This window comes from Ceratotherium simum, chromosome 2 (assembly GCF_057802395.1).
Source record: "Ceratotherium simum simum isolate JZ-2026a chromosome 2, ASM5780239v1, whole genome shotgun sequence".
In the NCBI taxonomy this organism is placed as follows: Eukaryota; Metazoa; Chordata; class Mammalia; order Perissodactyla; family Rhinocerotidae; genus Ceratotherium; species Ceratotherium simum.
Window position 1 is genome coordinate 66,475,300 of NC_141901.1, and position 20,770 is coordinate 66,496,069.

The window sequence follows — 20,770 nt, forward strand, 5'->3', positions numbered from 1 at the left end:
ATCATTTTGAATGGAATCTTGACAAGTGGGCTTCACATTCTAAAGACCAAGAAATCCCTCAAGCTTGAGCCAGTGGCATTCACTCCCTGAAAATGAGAGCTCAAATTTACAAAGTCTATCACAAAATCCAGTTTTCCTTCACAGCATTTCACAAACATTAGACCATATCAAAGATTTTAAAACTTTATTCTCTTGCACCAGCAAATAAACATAAAGCATACTGATGATTTATAAAACTCTTAAGTGTCAAGAGTTTCCAGGGGCCTCTTTGATTTGCTATCCCACTTAACTATGCATCAAGAATTTACTAAACAGAATTGGAATCACAGAACTTAGTTAAAAACAATTAGCTTCGTGAGATAAAAATAATGACAAATGGTCACTACAAGGGCACCCAAGAAGGCTTAAAACAAATTATTAAACTATATTCAGTCACCACAATGACCTCATCTAGTATCAATGCATGGAAAAGGAAGACAGAGAAAGGGCAACACACATTCAGCTGTAAGAATTTTTTCAAAATCTCTTTTAATAACCAATCAATTCTTGATAAAGCAAATTTTCCTACCACCAAATCTTATGTTCATTCATTGATTTTTTTAATCATTGAACAGATTTTAATTGAGCACCTACTATGTGTTAGGCACTATCAAGATACTAGAAATAAAACAAAACTTTTCCCTTTTTGTCCTAATGGAACTTACAGTTTAATGGGGGACACAGATAACAAAAAAATAAGCCATCGACATAGGGACTTTAAGTAGTTCATCTCTAAAACCAACTTACATTAGGAAATGTGTTTTCTGACTTAGTCATCTATTTTTAATGTAGGTAAATGCAATTAGAAAATCAGCAAAAAGTCATCATGAAATTAGAAAAAAATCATGGAATGGAATCTAACTTATAAATTAAAAAAAAAATAGAAAATATGACAAGCAAATGGTAAGAGAAAATAGGAAAAAGGGACCTATTTTCCAATATATAAATCTCACTGGCATGCTTGGACAGGCCTAATATAGAGTACTTGTCCCTGCAAATATTACTAGAAAATGTGGAAACCCTATTTTCTGAAATATCACTTCTTTGATTTTAAGCTACGGTCCATGTTGAACATTTGAGACCAACTTCATACAACTACATCCAAAATCTTAAGCTCAGGGCTTACTTTACCACTATCTTTATAAACAGGAACAAGAACGGCTAGTGATTGATTAACGCACACGAGGACTGGCCATGACTACCTTCAAAATCATTTAGGAATCAGAAATTTTCACAATATATCTGGGCATAAGCCACACTCTAAAGCTGAAAGTCTAACTTAACGTTGGCGATTCGTCACGTAAGGAGTTTAGAAGTCGCCACTCAGTCCTAACAGCAAGTAAAATGCTGAACGGACTGAAAAATCAATCACTTTCCTTGGATCTGTAAGAGAAGGAAGGACACAGGACACACCACTGTCCCCAAGACTGGAAAGACTGACAGGGAAATACAAGGGATCGTGGCTTACTGGAGCAGAGACACAAGAGCAGAAACCACCTCTGGAACCAGCGTCAGGGTGGGGAGAGTGGAACTACAACTGACAAATTGCTGGAGGCTCAGTGTGGACAACACTGAAAGTTCAAAACTCCAGGGGGAACCAGTCATGGGGGACCCCCCATTATTGTGAGATTCACTCCCAAGAGCTTGACCAGGTTCCCACAGTGAAATATATAGATAAAACGATTCCTGCTTCTCGCAGGTGGAAGGAAAAATGAACTATTTTGAAACAGCCAGACACTCTATTTTTAACAAGGCCTGCCCTTAGGGGAAACTAGTTAACCAGAGCATAAACTGCTAGGGGTATTATCAGAGCCTAACTGACCCGGAGGAAGGGAAATACCCAACCCCAGCCCACTGTGGCCATCCTGTTCCAACGAAGGGGGAAGAAAAAAACAAAAATTTTTGCGAAGTTCGCAGTCCAGAGGCATAGGCTCACTAGAAGACTGACACCTATTCATAGGACTACAGAACGCTTCCCCTCCCAACACCTCACCACCACATTGCTAAAGGCCTATTTACAGCAGTTCCTTTTACCCAGTACATCATGTCTGGCAATCAAAAAAAAATTACAAGGCATACCAAAAGACAAAAAACACAATTTAAATATTAGAACCAGACATGACAGGGATGTTGGAATTAGACCAGGAATTTAAAACAACTATGATTAATATGCTAAGGGCTGGAACGGCTAAAGTAAACAGCATGTGAGAACAGGTGAGCACTGAAGAGAGATGGAAATTCTAAGAAAGAACCAAAAAGAAATCTAACTTAACGTTGCCTTTCTATACCAGCAAATGTGAAGATCCATCAGAAATTGAATAATTGAAATCACATTTCAGTGATTCTACGTACCCCTTTCTTCCTTGTAAATTCTCTGAGATATTTTATCTATCAAATTTATTTTCTGGCTAAACATTTCAATAAAGTTATTCATTTCCATGAACTCCTCTGGGCGGCTTTTAACTCCTCTCATTGACAATGCAACAGCTCTGACTGTCTGCCCCATCCTGCTGAGTAATCCAGGCCCTTGCTTCTTGTGAGAGGAGAGTTCCTAGAAACAAAAAAAATGAAATAATTGTGGTGAAGCAAACAACAATGTTCCAAGACCCAACAACAAAAAATGAAACCTAGTTAGAAGAATAAGATAAAGATAATAAAAATATTTCATATACATATTTTTTGTCATGTTAGTGTGAAGCAGATGAGTTCTATTAGGGTACAGTTCTCCCTCTAGTCTCAGTCTCCTTGATAACATTCCTTTTCGAGGTACTCATATAACATGTGTACATGCTGCCTCAGAGCACAGATCTTGGAAAGAACAAGGTTTAAGAGAGGGAATCATGCTTAAGGAAATACTGGAGAAGATAAGAGGATGGTATGAGATGCAGTCTATATTTTATAACAAGAATTTAATGGAAAAATGATTGAGAGAAGGTTTCTCAGGGTCTAATCTACTCCCCCCCAAAAATTGGAAAATTTCATTAATTCTTTAGTCATAATAATAGCTAATGTTTATTGAGGGCTTAATATGTTCCAGGCACCAGACTCGCATTTTTATATACATAACTCACAATAACTTTATGAGGTAGGTCCTATTATTATCCCCATTTTACAGAATAAAATAGAGGCACAGGAAGGTTAAGGGGCTTGCTCAAGGTCCCAGAGCAATTAAACAGTGGACAAGGATGGGAGCCCTGGCAGTCTATTTCAGAGACCTCAATGCTAAGCACTAACCCGCTTTGTCTTCTTCAAGTCACTAGGATAGTTCGTGAATAGATACTCCCTGATCATAGCTCTTCAACCAACTGAAGTGGGTAAACTGTGACACCACCTCCACTGGCTGGCTGGCTGTAGAGAAAGATTTTTAATAAAACACGTAACTAGCTGTTTCATAGTTAACCTAGAAGGGACAGCTACACACTTGCAAAGTGAAGAAATTCTATAAAAGGATACACTACACAAAGGTATCCCTTCAGAAGTATGGCATACTAAAAAAGAACACCAAGAAAGAGGGCAAGGGATTCCGATGATGGTTGTAGCACCTGTTGAAACATAGGTTTGGGATCAAATAAAAGCTGAAGAGTAACACACAAGAAAAAAACTCTATAAAGAATAATGCTGACTACCAGATCCACAGATAAAAATATTATATTATTTGCCCAAATATTAAATAACATATTATCTTTCTCCAGATCTTCCTCCATGAAGGTCTTACATAAAATAATATATAGAAAGTAAACTAGTTTACTTCCAAGTCAGTGTGATTTTGCACACAAATAGCACATGCCATCCTTGACCAGGCAGGACATCTATCCAGCAGTGCTACAGCATCATTTGATAGAGAAAACATTATCAGAGAGAGCACAAGTCACAACTGGCAAGCTGGTACTGCAACTGTTGACTGTAGAGAATGTTTCTAACAGCTTCTAAGGTTCTGGAGGCAGGCCACAAATTCATTTCACATAAGTCACAAAGGGCTTCCAGATGCAGGACTATCTGTCAAGACTGAGATGAACCACTTTTTAGCTTCTATCACTTTTTAGCTTCTATCAACTGAGAGATATAAAACTCAACATCGGTCAGCAGTTGTTTAATACTGAGAGTTTGTCCTATCCATTAGCTTTCTTGGTGAGTTATATCTTCAGAGAAGAAAAGAAAAAAGAAGAAGAACATATAAAGTTTCTGTATTAGAAATCAGACCCCCCGCCATCAGGTAATTGAAGGGAAAGTAAGGAAATTGTATGATTCATCCATCCATCTATCCATCCATCCATCCATCTATCCATCTATTCATTTAATAAAGACTTTTATCCTAACTTGAAAAGCCTTGACCCATTATTACTCAAAACAGTGTCAATAAAAGAAATATATTTGTATATGTGTAGTATTGGCTATACATGCATGGAGTACCCTGACATTAAAAAAAAAAAATTCAACTACCAAAAGAAATATGAGTATGGATATGTGAGGAAGACACAAGATTTCTGTAATGGTTATACGTAGATGTGACACAAGGTTAAATGTGAAGAATATCTCTCTAGTGATTAAAAATTCCTCTTAATTCAGAGACACTGCTGCCTGATTTATAAAGGTAGACAAGAGGAAGTGTACACCTACTATACACATAGATACTAAAAGATTATATGAGTATAAATCAAATTTATTTACCCAAGTTTGTGCAGTAAGAAAAACTTTGAAGTCTTCATTAAATGTTAAAGTTGGATGATCAGCAATTCGGTTCAAAAATTTTTGCAGTGCCTTTCTGCGTGTCTCGATGAAGTCGTCATTAAAGCGTTCCACCATTCCTTTCACTATAAACTTTTCTGGCAATGGCTGAGGCAAAAAATTTTAAAAAGGTATCTGAGCATTATGTGGCACAGGATTACAAGGAATTCTACACTTTCCTTTTTCAGAAGACTATTTGAACATGTGATCGCTTCTTATAAAAATAATTTTCCAAAATTCACAATGGTGGAACCCAAAACTGCAAAATCTTAACATATGCCCATAGTTTTACAAAACAAATCTGTATATAGATTGAAAAGTTTAAGAACAAATGCTTCTAAGATAAATGAACTACACTGAATTAAAAGGTCTGAAATTAGGTTATAGGCATTCTAACAATTCACAAGACAAAATGGTAGATATTCCATGAAAAAAAATGTAAACTTACTGGAATAATCAGAGTGGGGTGTGCTTCTTCAAGTTTTCCTTTCAACCAAAGGAAATCTTGATAACGTCTCCTAACTTCAAACTCACTGGAGTCAAATTCCCCACGAGATGTCTGAAGAAAGTAGGAGAAAATAACAGTACATATAATGTAAGACAGAAGACATTTGCCTAATGCTATTTTAAACATTCTGAAATAAATGGGTCTCTAAGAAAAATTAGCAAATTCTAATTATTCAGTGTTTGTCAGCCTGTACTTTTTTTTTGTAGTCATCAATTCACGTAGCAGATGAAACAAAGCAAACTTTCCAGTATTTCCAGAAAGAAAGCAAACATCATGCTCAAATTTAAAATCCAAACTGAAAAATCTGTCTTAGAGCAACCATCTGCCTTCCACAAGATTTTAACTACTATTAGCTTTGGCATGACTTTCTTGCTAACAAGAAAGTGTGTCCTGAATTTAGGTTTCAAATATATTTCTCTTCTCAAGATGATTAGAATTCAGAATTTGAGGAAAGTCCTATTTTTGCAATTTGGAAAATAACCTGAACATAACTGCGAAAAAATGTGTTACTGGAATTTGCTCAAACGAATCGCTTTGCTAAAATTTGCTTTTAGTATATGAGAATTCTAACATTTTCAGAGTGATTTTATCACTGTTTTAAAAATGTTATTAATGGAGATTTGATGTGAAAAGAAAATCTTCCTGTCATTTCTCAAGGAATTTTATTTTGAGTTATATGCCTAAACTCTGAAAAATTAAGCAAATACATTAAAATCTCTGTTCTCAACAAACCAAAAATCTTTGCCAATACATATGACAAGAACATGAGTACAATATCAACCTCACTTTTATTGCCTGAATCCCAAGCCAAATACAAAAATAGATTATCTAATGCATACTTACCTCTCATAAGAAAACAGTCATTCCCACCAATATCTTATTGAACTGAATTTTTTCACATTAAAAATTATACACAGTACCATTAAGGTTGAGATTTTCCTGGAGGAGTAAAGATGGAATAACACATTGCATACATATTTCACACTCACCAGAAATAGTCTCCCACGCAGACGAACACAACTGCAAAACTAAGCAGTTCAAGTCCTAAGATGTAATCTTAATTGACATGAAATAAGGCTCACAAAAGCTATACTTTCCAAGGTTTATTCTTTTAAAACGAATGTTTAGAATATCATACAATAAATCTTAGTAAAGCATTCCCTTTTTAAAAGTGGGAAAAAGTAGAGGCAAATGAGATGCAGAAGTCTAAGTAATTAAATGTTCACAAAACACTAAAAATCTTTATTACGCAAAATGGTACAAGCTATGGATGTGGTAAAAATAGAACAAGTAAATCTAGTAGAAAGGCAGTCTAACAATACATAGATGAGTTGGTGTGTATACATATATATGCAAATACACACACATGTATACACATATATGCACACAAAACATGGTTTAGAGTCACTCATTAAAAAATACTTATTGAACATCTCCTTGTGCTAGGCACATATGTACAGGTTCACCAGCAATTTCCAAGAAAACAAGTTGGTGTAACTAACAATAAAAACACTCAAAAACTGGGCAGTTAAAATAAGATTGAGCTTTATACGTCCTCAAGAATTTCTAACACTTTAAGTAAACATAAAACAATCTGATATAAATTTTACCAAGAGGAAGATATAAAGTCAAGTCAAATAATTGGTTGATTCTGTCCTCATCACTCTGTCATTGCTTAAAAGAGTTCTCTAACATACTGCAATAACAGAGGAAGAAAATAGGGGATGAGTACGAGTCTCAAGGCCAGTGTGCTCTTTCTTCCTACTGTTAAGACTTGATTCTACTCCTAAAGAGTTATATAAAAGGTTACCTACATACATGACAAGGAAAGCAAGTATTATCAGCTGGGTTCAGATCATGACTCATTTCCCTACAGCAGTGATAGAATCGTTGTCCCACCTAAAGTAGACAATTTGGGTCATTACAAGATGGATGAAAGCCTCCAAACTCAAGGAATAACTGGGTTTGATGACAGATCTCCAACTAAGAAAGAATGTGTGTTCTAAAAAGTTAATTTGGAGAAGAAATAATGCTTCTAATCTATAATACAGTTTCCCGTGGAAGTTATATTGTAAATGGTGTTTAATTTTTCATGTCTGACCATAAAAGCTTGGGTACTTGAAGTTTAGGACTAATGGACTCATGTGATCTACACCCCAAAATGCATTTGTTTAAACAAATACTGACCTTTGGTCAAGGGCAAACAGGTACTCTAGGATCTGAGGATTTAGAAAACTATTTTTGAAGGAAAATGAATCTTAGAATCAAGAATATACTTTAACCCCTATCTGTACACTGGCAGGCATTTATGAGTTTGTCTTCACGATGAGGATGCGAGAGGAAAGATCCTAGCTAAATCTCTTAGTGCTTACTTCTATTTGTACTATAGGAAGACACATCTCTAGATCTCCAGATTAGAGCAGTCACCTCAGATACTCTAACCTGGAGAATAAAGGGTCATTTCTCATAAGGGGAACAGATGCCAAGAACATGGGCTTCTTGTTACTCACAATTATTTACAGTTAGGTCATTCTTAAGTATTCTTAAGTAGAAGATTGTCAGTGCACATATGTGCCTATGTATAAGTGCATTTAACCTTATAATCCTAGTGTCCATGAATATAAATTTTCATAAAACTAAAACTTTCCCAGGGGAGCCATCTCTGAACCTTCAAATTAGATGGGATACTCCATGCTCATAATACTCTGTAATTTTCTGTCATAGCATTTATAACTATAATTAAATAATTAAGCATAAAATTGTTTAATATTCACCACCCCCTTAGATTGGAACCTCCATGAAAGCAGAGGATACGTCTGTCTTGATTGCTGATGTAGTCTCAATATGTAAGCACAGTACCTGGGACATAACTGGCACTCACCAAAACTTTACTGAATACATGAGTAAATGAATAAATGATAAGTGCATAACCAAAAATGACTATGTTTGATAACATAACATACATCGACTAAATGTTTATATATTTGTATCTGCGATGCATATTTTAGCATATATAGGTATAGTCTATATACCAGGATGTAGTAAAAATAATTGGAAGTAGAACAATGGGACTTAGTTTATAATAGTTAAACTGAAAGACAGTTTGCCATAACCATAGAGAGATGCACAAAAATATAATAGAAAATATATATAGTATGAAAGTAAAGTAAACTGTCTGGATGTAAATCTCAGCTCAGCTAATCACTATGATGTGTAATCTTTGGCAAGTTACTGAGTTTCAATGTCCTCATTCACAAATGGGGGTAAATCATAACATCTAGGTCCTGGGATTGTTGTGAGCTTTAAAGAAGTTCTGTATAAAGCAATTAGAACATTGTGGCACAAAGTAGTCACACAATAAATGTTTGTTAGTTTAACACACTGTAATTATCACTGTTACTACTACTACTACAAGAGCAGTACATTTAAAGTATGATGTAAATATGGACAACTCATAAGAATTGTATGTCTATGATCAGAATGAAATCCAGAGGGTGGCTTATAAAGAGAGTCTTTCTGAGAGAAACAAACGATGGGAAAGTGACTCAGTCTCACAAATTCTTTGCTCGCAAGGATGAAGACAATGGATGATTATATTTATAACAACAGTAACAGGAGAATCTGGCTCTATTCTTAGCAGTATGTCTGTATTAACACATTAAACATTCACAAAGACCTTATGAGGTTAGTGCTGTTATCTTACTTACAAATGAGGAAACTAAGCATAGAGAGATGAATTAAATTTCCAAGACACATAGCAAGAAAGGGGAAGAGTCAAGATTCAACTCCATGCTGTATTGCTCTCCAGCCTCTTGATGTGACAATGATACTATAAATTTCTTCACTCACTCACTCACCAAAAAGCTTACTTGCTATATCCTAAGGATTGTGTTTGGAATTATGGATAACTTAAGATATAATTACCTTCCTTGAGAAGCTCACAGACTCATTGAGAATAAACACAAACACATAGTTAACTACTCATATACAGGTAGGTGGCAATTACTGAACACTTATTACAGGTCAGGCACTTTGCTAAGTGTCTTACATTGATTACCTATCTTAAACCAATTCCTACAGCAACTCTACAGAACCAGATTCTATTATCATTTCAGTTTTATAGATTAAAAAAAATTGAGGCTTAAAAGGATTAAAGACAGGCTTTTCTTCGCTACACTGACTCCAATGTTTTACATACTTTAAGAGTTCAGTTAGAAGAGTATGAGAAAACAGAAGAATGAGGACTTTCGGCCTGCAGGGGCAGGGGGTCGGGCACCATTTTGAGTTGTGTCTCGAAAAATAAACAGCAGTTCTTCTGTCTAAGAGGGAGAAGGACATACTGGACAGAAGGAAAAACATATGCAAAGTCATGAGAGCAAGAAATACCCTAGAATATTCAGATAACAGAAGTAGTTCTAGACGAGTGAAGAGAAGGGTTATTAAAAGTGAGGAGCAAGAGATGAGTCTTACATGGTAGGTTGGCACCAGACTCAGAAGTTCTTTATATGCCATATAAAAGAGTTTGCACTTTGTTCTGTAGGAAATGAGGAGCCAAGGAAGGATTTTAAGAACCTGAGTGAAGAGATTAGATATATACATTGTAATGAAACATAACTAGCAGCAGTGTGGAGGTGACTAGAAGTGATTATAGGAGATGGTCCAAAACCTTTGCATTTACAAAAGAGATGTAGGGTGAGGCTTCACAAACAAAATATTATAATTAGAATTCTTAAAAGGATTCTTAAAGAATTTAATGTAAATAATTTAAAGAAGAATTTAATTCTTAAAAGAATTCTTAAAACTTTTATTATATAAAAGTCTTTATTATATAAAGGACTTAAAAAATGGTTATAGTATTTGGTTGTTTTATTTTGTCAGAAGTAAACTGTCTTTTTGCAGAGCCTTGTCCTAGGATTAAGGAGACTTGGGTTCTAGATCTATTTTGCCCTTGAATTACTAGACAACTAACAGTATCTCATATTTAAGATAAAGTGGCCATTTGCTCTTATTTGGAAAACAAATGAAATTATTTTTTGTAATCCTTAAAAGAAACGGGAAGACAAAATAATATATCATGTTTTTAACTAGTTATTTGCTTTATTAGCAAACTGAGGCTCTTCTTTTCCAAAGATATTTCTTAAACTAAAAACTTAAAATGTTCCTATTTTAAAAAGCGCCACTGCTAAAAAATGAGCAACTATAACGCAAGTTAATTTGAATTTCACTGATTTCCTATAGAACAAGCGAAGGGTAGATAAGATGCAATGTCTTACCCAAAATGGTTGAAAAAATAAGTCAATTCAGCTAAGATTCTTTAGTGTTAAGAGTTATAGTGAACAAAAAGCACATCTAAAAGTTCAAAGAGAGCAACTGTATTTACGAAAATGTTCATTAAATATTTACCTTAGTAACAATTCTATATGTAATGAAAGTTTCAACTGTAGTAACATGGCTTTCAGGTTCATCAACTGTAATGAAGAGATCTTTCAAATCTGGCTCATCTTCAAACTTGACCTGGTTTATCATTGATAAAGGGGATGTTGGCATCATAGGGCTGAAGGAATTCATGTCCATCAATGAGGCATCCTAAGGAATAAAACATTCAAAACTTAACATCTGTAGAAAAGAAGAGTTAAAAATCCTTTTTGTCTTAGGCACCACAAATATTAATAAAATATGTTGAGAACAAAAAGGATAATTGGACTACTGGTGAAATATGTTGAACATGTATTTTTATCTCTGCTTCCTCTTAAAAAATGACAATAAAGAAACAAACAAACAAAAACAAAACAAGACAAAAAGGCATAAACCCTCAAGGTAAAAAGAATAGACTAAGCAAACAAAGTCAACTCACTTTTTGGAAACTAGAAATCTGATTGTCAAGTGGTAACTGAAATAGCGGTGCAGAGAAAGCTGAAAAGTAAACCCAGGAGAGAATGGTAAACTAGGAAGAAGAAGGCACATTTATGATAGAGAACCCCAGAGAGCCTGGAGAATTAGATGCACCAGAAACCTGTGCACATAGAGTGCTGACAGAGCTAAAACCAGAGGATTGGTTGAAAGCTAATAAAACAAAATAGAATTAGTACCTCAGATTTTCTCACCTATCCCATGTGACTGGGTAAGTTTTCCTCCTCAGTTTTGCAGAAAAACAGTTTACTTTCTAGAGTATCTCTGAACTCAAGGGCACCAGGCAAGATGGAGGGAGAGAGAGGTGCTATGAAAATACAGATATCAAAGGAAAGTCCTACACACTAGATGGAAAGATATCCAGTTCTCTTCCGTCATTTGGCCTCATGAATGTTGGCAGCAAGGTGTGAAACCTCACAGAGTGGTTGATGGTTTCCTCTATTAGCTGACCATTCCAAGAAAAAAAGTGAGAGTTGTAGTCCCCTAATGAATTAGCCAGGTCTCTGCATAATCACCCTACAGTGATAATTACAGAGGCCCTACCATGCATTCTGAATGTCTACTCAGCTTTTTATTAGCTGATATAGGAACTACCAAACATCTAAATATGTGGAAAGTCTCTGATGTGAAAGAAAGATTCACAAACAAATGAAGAAAATACAGGAAGCAAATAGAATAGAGAAAAGAAATTAAAAAATAGATGAAATCATCAGAGATAAAAATGATACCAAATTCATGTGTGACAGGCGTTATATAAAAAAACATTCAGAGAATAGCAGGAAAACCAATAAAAATGGAGGCTCATGAAAATTGAAATATGATAGTAGGATAAAAACTCAACAGAAAGTTTGAAAAATAGAACTTAAGAACTAAGTTGAACCAAATGAACAAGAGATGGAAAAGGAAAAAGTATTTTTAAAAATTAAAGGATCCAGGCAGACAGTGCCTGAATAAAAGGAATTCCAGAAAATGACAAAGAAAAATGTCCTTGGAACTGAAGTGTTTCCAGGTTGATAGGGTGTACCAGGCCTCCTCAAAATGAATGGGACAGCGGTGTGTTGGGTAGCACTCCTACAAGCATCCATCATCATGACATGTCATAATAGTAGAGATTTCTAAATTCCTAAAAGCTTCCAGAGAGAATATAAACAGGTAAAATACAATAGGAATCTCAGGGATCAGAATGGTTTCAGATTTCTCAATGGTATCACTAGAAATTAAATGACAATAAAATCATATCTTCAAAATTTTGGGAGGAAAATATTTTCTACCTAGAATTCTAGATAGCCAGGCAAACTGCCATTCAGGTATACAGGTAGAATAAAGCCATTTCAGATACAAAATATTTCAAAAACTGACTTCTCATGCACCCATTCTTTGGAAGTTTCCTTAGTTTTCCAAAATAAGGGCATATACCAAGAAAGAAGAAATAGGATCTAAAAACAGGAGATTCAGTAGAAAAGAGAACTAAAGGAAATTCCTTGGATGATAGTGAAAGAATGTTCCATGTTGAAAGCTTTCCAGCAGACTTAGAGAACAACCTATACAGACTGGACCAGGAAGACAGAGTCTCCAGAAGGCAGGGAGATGAAGAGGAAAAAGAATAAAGGAAGAGAGGGAGGAAGGAAGGAGGGATAGAGAGAAAGAGAAAGAGACAAGAGATGGGGGCGGGGGGTGAGGAAAGGAAGGAGAGAAAGAGAAAGAGAAGGAGGAAAAAAGGAAGGGAGGAAGGAAGGAAGGAAAGAAGGAAGGAAGGGAGGATGGAAGGAAGGAAGGACAGGAGGGAGGAGGGAGGCTGACAGAATACCTGATATGTTTAAACATAATGAGAGGAAACATGCTATGTTAGATTTTGTAGATGAATTATGATTGGTGCAAAGAAAGCCAAGAGGGAGAGAAAGCAAGACAGGGATAAAGGGAGGGATAAAAAAAAAAGACTGAATGAATGAATGAATGATGAACTCGCAAGAAAACAAAAGGTGTACAAGAATGAAATGTAATCACAGTTCACTATCCCATATGGCTTGACTGTGAATAAATATAAATTGTTCTTAATCTTGAATTGAATTAAAAATGGTGATATCATTATATTCACATGATGGGAAGAAAAATATATGTATATGTTTGAGGGGAGGGGATATTGCCTATAAAACAGCTTCAAACATGCCAGTATCACAGCAGCCAGCCCCGTGGTGCAGCGGTTAAGTGCACATGTTCTGCTGCTGGCAGCCCAGGGTTCGGATCCCGGGGGCGAACTGACGCACGGCTTGTCGGGCCATGCTGTGGTGGCGTCCCACATAAAGTGGAGGAAGATGGGCATGGATGTTAGCTCAGGGCCAGTCTTCCTCAGCACAAAAAAAAAAAAAAGAGGACGATTGGCATGGATGTTAGCCCAGGGCTGATCTTCCTCACACACACAAAAAAGTGCCAATATCATAACGGAAAAAGGAAATAAGGAGCTGTTCCAGACTGAAGAAGGCCAAAAAGACATAATAGCTAAATATAACACATGATCTTGGACTGGATTCTGTACCAAAGGGGGAGAACTTTTGTTTTTCTCTCTAAAGGATATTATTAAGACAACTGGAGAAATTTGGAAGAGTCTGTGGATTAGAACGTAGTAGCGTCAGTGTTCATTTCCTGATTTGGATATTTACACTGTGATTATGTAGGAGAGTGTCCTTGTTTTAAAAAAATACACACAGACCTATTGAGGAGTAATAAAACATCATGTCTCCAAGTTACTCAACTTATACAGAGAGAGAAAGCAAAAATTGTGAAATGGTAATAATTGGGAAATCTAGGTTCTTTGTGGTATCCTTTCAACTTTTCTCCAACTTTGAAATTATTTCAAAATAAAAGGTATATTTATAGTTTTCAAAAGTCAAATCATTCTACAAGGCTTAAAATAAAATAAAACAAATTAAAAATAAAAGCAGCAGCCTCTGCTCCAGAATTGCTATTACTAGGTTCATGCTCCTCAGAAGCAAATTCAGAATTCTATTAGCTGTTTTTGTTCCCTGTTATGTTCCTTATTTCAAAATAACATATATATTGCTTTTTATTTTTCAATTTCAATATTATCAGTAGGTGTCCTACTAAGGAGGATGAAGAGTATTTATTTATTTAGTCAATTAATTATGAGTATAGACTCGCACATTCCTATTTTACTCAATAGATTATAACCCATTAATATCATAATTTATTTTGATGTTCTAAGTGTCCAAAATCTGCCTAGTGGGAGCCTCCTAAAGCTGGCACCTGTGTATTTTTGATATGTTTTCCTTACTCCTTGAGTACTTTACTTTCTGGTATAACAAGATGTTTCAGGTTTATCTTATGTTTTCCCTGCCTCAGGCACGTTACCAGACATTTCTCCAAGGAGCTCTGGTTCCTTTTAGAGGAGATTGGTATTTAGAAACCAAGATATGAATGCTAAGAAATATATGTATGATACACATATGTACACAACACATCTGGGTCTATACAGATAGACAGAAACATAAATAGATATTAAATATCAGGAGTTCACACTGATACCTCCAATTATAAATTGACACCACATGGCTTATCCCAGCCTTCTCCCTTTCCAAGTTTGTAACTCTTTTCTCCAGCAGAGAGAAGCCTGACCCCCATTATCCTGAATGTATCTACTTAAACTGCTCAGTCGCCCTATAGGTAACCAATCTCCCAACCATACCAGCTGCCTCCTCAGCCCTGACCACATAGCCCAAGCAGCCTTATTCTCATTCTCAACCACACTGGATCCCTCCTCAGCTCCAATCCCACTGGCCGCTTCCTTGGAAACACTAGTCATCTCCTCAGACATCTTCAATAGCTTGTTTGTTTTTAAATAAAGGGAAGGGAAGGGCTGTTATTTTTTTCCATAAAAATTTAAAAATGAAACAAAAGGGGGCTGCCCCACGGCTTAGCGGTTAAGTGCACGCACTCCGCTACTGGTGGCCCGGGTTCGGATCCCGGGCGCGCACCGACGCACCGCTTCTCCGGCCATGCTGAGGCCGCGTCCCACGTACAGCAACTAGAAGGATGTGCAACTATGACATACAACTATCTCCTGGGGCTTTGGGGAAAAAAAAAAAGGAGGAGGATTGGCAATAGATGTTAGCTCAGAGCCGGTCTTCCTCAGCAAAAACGAGGAGGATTAGCATGGATGTTAGCTCAGGGCTGATCTTCCTCAAAAAAAAAAAAAAAAGAAAGAAACAAAAGGATAATATGCAGTAAATTTTAAATACAAGTAGTGCTTCATTCATATGCAAAGATAAAACTAACACTATCAATATGACATTTGAGGTATTTCTTCAGTAGTAGTAATGACTTGTTCTCTAACTCTACACTTGCTCTTTTAGATACCTTTTTTCCCCAAAAGACTATAGATGTTAGCATCAAAAATTTTGTCTGTTGTTATGAAAAGACTAAAGTTAACTGACACACTTAGAGATTAATTCTGTAACGAAGCCCATCTTAGCTTAGCAGCAGAGTTGGCCAGTCCTGAATGAAAAAATCATTACACAGGATGCCAAAAACTGGTCCTGTCTCTGCCACCGACTAAGGAGGTAACCTTGAACAATTAATTCAGTCTTTCTAGGTTACATTAAGGAGTTGGACTTGAAAATCTCTAAAATCTCTCCCAGCTCAAGTAATACAACTTCCAAATGCATTAATATAGTAAAATGCAGCAAAATTCTCTTTTTAAGAAAGGGTGCTTTTCTATAGTACTATAAATGAAAAAAAGTTTGAAGTCATAATATGGACTTGTTTTTCCCTCAAAGCTCATCAACTTAAATGCTTTTGAAGCATCAATAACATCCAGAGCACTGTTCTCAAGGCTCTTCCGAAAAAGTTAGTTATGTGAACTATAATACAGCATTTAGGTAACGCTTCAGTGCAATAATACAAGAGATATAGGACACACTAACTGAAGAGACAAGAACAACAATGGTTGTTTAGATAAAGAAGGTTCAGGTTATTGTGATTACAAAATGATTTGTGAAAGGAAAAACATTTAGGCGTGTTTTAGACCAAGGAATAGAAGACAAGTTGGGTTAATCAAACACACAAAAATATAGAGACAATAAATGCCTGGCAACAAAAGTTTAGTGAAATAAATTATGGTATATCCCTACGACAGGATATAAAGTCTATCCATATGATAGAATACAGTAAAGTGATTAAAAGTAACGTCTCAGAAGAATATATAGTAACTTCAAAAAAGGTTCACAGTATGTTGTTAAGAGAAAACAGGTTATAAAATTTGTGTACAACTAGATTCTAACGTGTATATGTGTGTTTAGTTTGTGTATGACAGAGAGGTGCCAGAGGTAAGAAAGAAAAAGTGAGAGAAACAAAGCACGCGCATGAACTTAAAAGCTATACAAAAAAAGTTAACATAAATTATTCTAGGCGTTGGGATTGCTATTGAGTTTAATATTTCTCTATGTGAATTTCTGTATTGCTAAATATTCTAAAATAAGCATATATTATTTTGAAAAATAATATTAAAATTGTTAGAGTCAATGCTGTATATAATGTGTTCAGAGACAGCAAGAACTATTGTAATAAGTTAAGAGTTGTCTAGGGCCATTTAGGCAGAAGACCTTGGATTACATTTTATTTTTCTTCTTAACTAATCAAAGTCACACAGTTAAATAGGAAATTTAAAAATATGTCTGGAATTATATGAAAATGGGATTGTCAAAATAAATTATGGGATGCTAACACAATGGAATACTAAGCAGCCATTAAAAACAGAATTTAGAGGTTCCAAATAAATGTGCAATCAGCATGTACAAAAATCTCAATAACCATTTCATATAAATATTTTTTTAAGCTGATAAATTTTAATTTGGTGAGCAAATGTACTTTAGATTTCACTGACACTGCATACAACCACGTACTTTGGCATTCTTTGTAGTCACTCTCTTAACTCACCACAACCCACTTCTTTTACCTACTACATAATTTAGCATTCTATTTCTTCTGCTTAAAATGCATCCTTTTGTAGAGTGGGAAAGATCTGCATGAATTTACAAAGGCTCACAATTCCTACGAGTGTAGTGTGATATCATAAAAACATGCTTCAATATCTAGCAAAGGAAGAAAATTACAGGCTGAAATTTAGCAACATCCAAGATTTCAGTAGAAGGATTTAAATTACTATGAATCACTCAAAAACATTCTTAAAAGCTCAATAAAACTGACTATCCAAAGTGTTTTATATTCACTCCACAAAAAAGGAAAGAAAATATACTGATAACGCTTAAAAGATTTACATTTGGACATGAATAAGTGAAGAAAATAAGTGTTTGAGAAGATCCACAGACGCAATTAACCAAAAAGAACTCCATTTAACCTTTTGTGGTTGATGCTTTTCAGGAGAAATGGATCATTAAAATTGGTTCTTTCCAAACAAAAGTCTCACCTCCACAATAATGCTTGCCTCTTTCTCCCAGTAGTTCTCTCTCTCTTTCTCTCCCCGTCCCCAACTTCATTTAGACATCCATTCATTCTTAGCATTTGGCTATATGTCCATTATCTTATGATCTTTTAGACAATGAAAGCACATCTTTTCACTTTTTTCATCAAGAGATTAAAGCAGAAGGAAAATTACCTGTGTGATGAATCTCTACTTCTTAAATAACATTGAATACCTTTCCTATAGCAAGCATAGTGAAGACACACACACACACACACACACACACACACACACACACCTGCAACAAAAAAATCTGGGGATGATTTTAAGCGGGGATTTGAATATGTGTAAGAGAGAAGTAAGCCAAGTTACTGCAAGAAGTCACTGTCTTTTATCCTTACTCCAAACCAATACATTCACTACAAGAGAAACCACTTAAGTGACTTTACTGAAATAAAAGGACATTAGAATTGTGTTAGCATGATATTGGAATTTATTGACAAAGTCACTGACAAATTAAGTGTAAGTTTCCCTTGTTGTTACTTTTGGTTTATTATAAGCACTTGATATGGGTTGAATTGTGCTCTCCCAAAATTCATACGTTGAAGTCCTGACCCCCCAGTATCTCAGAATGTGACCTTATTTGGAGATAGGATCTGGAGGTAATCAAGTTAAAGTGTGGTCATCAGGGTGGGTCCTGATGCAATATGACTGGTGTGCTTATAAAAAGGGGAAATTTGGACACAGAGACATGTAGAGGGGGAAGACAATGTTAAGAGACATAGGGAGAAGATGGCCAACTACAAGCCAAGTTGAGAGGCCTGGAATAGATCCTTCCCTGCCTGCCCTCAGAAGGAACCAAACCTGCTGATACCTTGATTTCAGACTTCTAACTTTCAGAACTGTGAGCAAATAAATTTCTGCTGTTTCAGACACCCAGTCTGTGGTACTTTGTTACGACAGCCTTCGCAAACTAACGGCATTTCTAGACATCAAGTTGTACACAATAAAAATTTAAGGAAGGATGCAAGGGCAGAAAGAAAGGAAGAAAGGAGTTATGATTAATATATTTCATCCTTGCTCCATTCATTCATTTTTTTACAGGTTAACAATCAACTCCAGTAGTTTCTGAGAAATGTTTTGCCTCCCTCCTTTAATGCTATTAGATGGTTCCAAAGTTCTACTATTGAAATAAATAAAATATATAGCTGAAATTTAAAACAAACAATGACTTGCCAATACTTGAGCACTCAGGAAATAAACACCAAAAGAAACAGGTTAAAAGGAGAGATATGACCTCTCTAAGAGCTGCCCTTCCTTAATATCCCTTACTAAAATGCTACTTAGGAACATCTCATAAATATAACATGAATTACTCTGATAATACTAAATTGTATCCACCATCTGTGCACAAACAGCTATTTTCTTTTTACAAGTAGAAGGAAAAAACTCAATGTGAGAAGTGTGATAAATCAGAATACTGGCATGAAAAGGCCATGCAAATAAAATCGCTGATGCACAAGAAACATGCACACCAAGAGACATCTGGTAAAAAAGCAACTTAAAGTGGAAGGAGTTTGAGAAACCATGTTGTTATGAGGGACACTCATCTTGATGGGCCTAAATTTAGACTTACCAGCTGTGTTTTGGTTTATAACTCCTTCCAATCTGCCTGCTTATAATAATAATAAAAAATTAGAAAGGCCTTCTGCGGAACACTGTTGAAAATGTGATTGAGGGAAAAGGCAGCCTGTGTCGTGTTCTATAAAGGGGCATACAACACTCTAATCTTGTTTGACATAATCTCCAGTGCTACGTAGTATATATACCCTTGTATGCATATACCATAATTTATTTATGCATTTTTCTGTTTCTAGTGTTTCTATTTTCTAACAGTGTTGCCTTGAATGGACTTCCTCAGGTTTTGTGCACTACAAAGCCATATACTGACCATAGAAATTTTTCACATAATTTTGTTTGACATAATTTTCACCTCTGGCCAAAAAAAAAGTGATATATTAAAAGAAAAAGTCTTTGTAGTTAGGCAGAGCTCAACTTAATTCAACTTTAGACAGATACCAGCTGTGTGCACCTGGTCAAGTCACTTGACTTTTCTGAGGTTCAGTTTTCTCACTTGTAACCTCTTAGAGAGGTCCTATCTCCCCCTGGATCACAGAGGATTAAGGAGAGGATAAAAAGACATGAACAAATGTGATATATACATTGTCTGCTTGAAAGCTTTCCATGAATGATCTTACATAAACCTAACCATGACCCTGAAGAGTATGTTCTATTTCTTTCTTTTTTTAATCAGATAGCAATACTATTGAGTAGGTGCTCTTTCATCCCTTGTTTTCAGATGAGGAAAACAGAGAGGTTACGCCACTTGTTCAAACTCTAACTGCTGTTAAATGGAGGAACCAGCATTTGACCTCCTAATTGCCAGTAAGTCAAAGGGACATCAAGATAAGATCCCCTAGAGTTGTTGCTGAATTCACTTTTTCAGTATCCCATGAAATTAAACAGAAATCTAAAGCAAGAAAAAATCAACTTCTATGGTTGCTACATAGTTATGTAGTGCACAAAACCTGAGCAAGTACATGTACATTCAAGGCAGCACTGTTGGAAATTAGAAAAAACTAGAAACAGAAGAATGGATAAATAAATTCTGGTATATGCATGAAAGGTCTTATATACTATATGGCAATGAAAATCAGCTACAATTTCATGCAATAACATAGATAAATCTCAGAAACTAAATGTTAGGAGAAAAAAGGCAAATCAGAGAAGAATTCACACAGTACAGTATCATTTTAAAAAGTCCTAAAACATTTTAAAATGTCCCAAGGTCATTTTGCATAGGTCCAAATTTGCATAAATCCTTAAAATATACTGCTTCAAGACACATATATATACTTTTATGAAAACCAAACAAATGATAAACACAAAATTCAGATTATTATTTTCTTTTAAGAAAAAGAGAGAGAGAGAATCTTAGGGAAGGCCACACAGAAAATATCAAAATTTGGGGTTATGTTTTACTTCTTAAGCTGAGTGGTGGGTACATGGATGTAAATTTTATTATTCTATTAGTAGGAGTCTGCAAACATTTTCTACAAAGGGCCAGAGAGTAAATTTGGGCCTTATGGGCTATC

The 20,770-nt window shown here is 35.5% G+C and overlaps 1 protein-coding gene across 8 annotated transcripts in view; it reads right to left on the reverse strand.

Annotated features, from left to right (window-relative positions):
• The window catches only part of SNX7 (sorting nexin 7), a 108,414-nt gene that overhangs the window by 68,202 nt on the left and 19,442 nt on the right, over positions 1–20,770 (reverse strand). For all 8 annotated transcript variants that reach the window (XM_087446865.1, XM_087446870.1, XM_087446850.1 and 5 more), the window contains exons 2-5: positions 10,676–10,858; positions 5,213–5,323; positions 4,708–4,872; positions 2,392–2,590 (exon numbers count right to left, since the gene is read on the reverse strand). In XM_087446865.1, the coding sequence (XP_087302991.1) occupies positions 2,392–2,590; positions 4,708–4,872; positions 5,213–5,323; positions 10,676–10,858 (658 nt within the window). The remainder of the gene's footprint in view (positions 1–2,391; positions 2,591–4,707; positions 4,873–5,212; positions 5,324–10,675; positions 10,859–20,770) is intronic.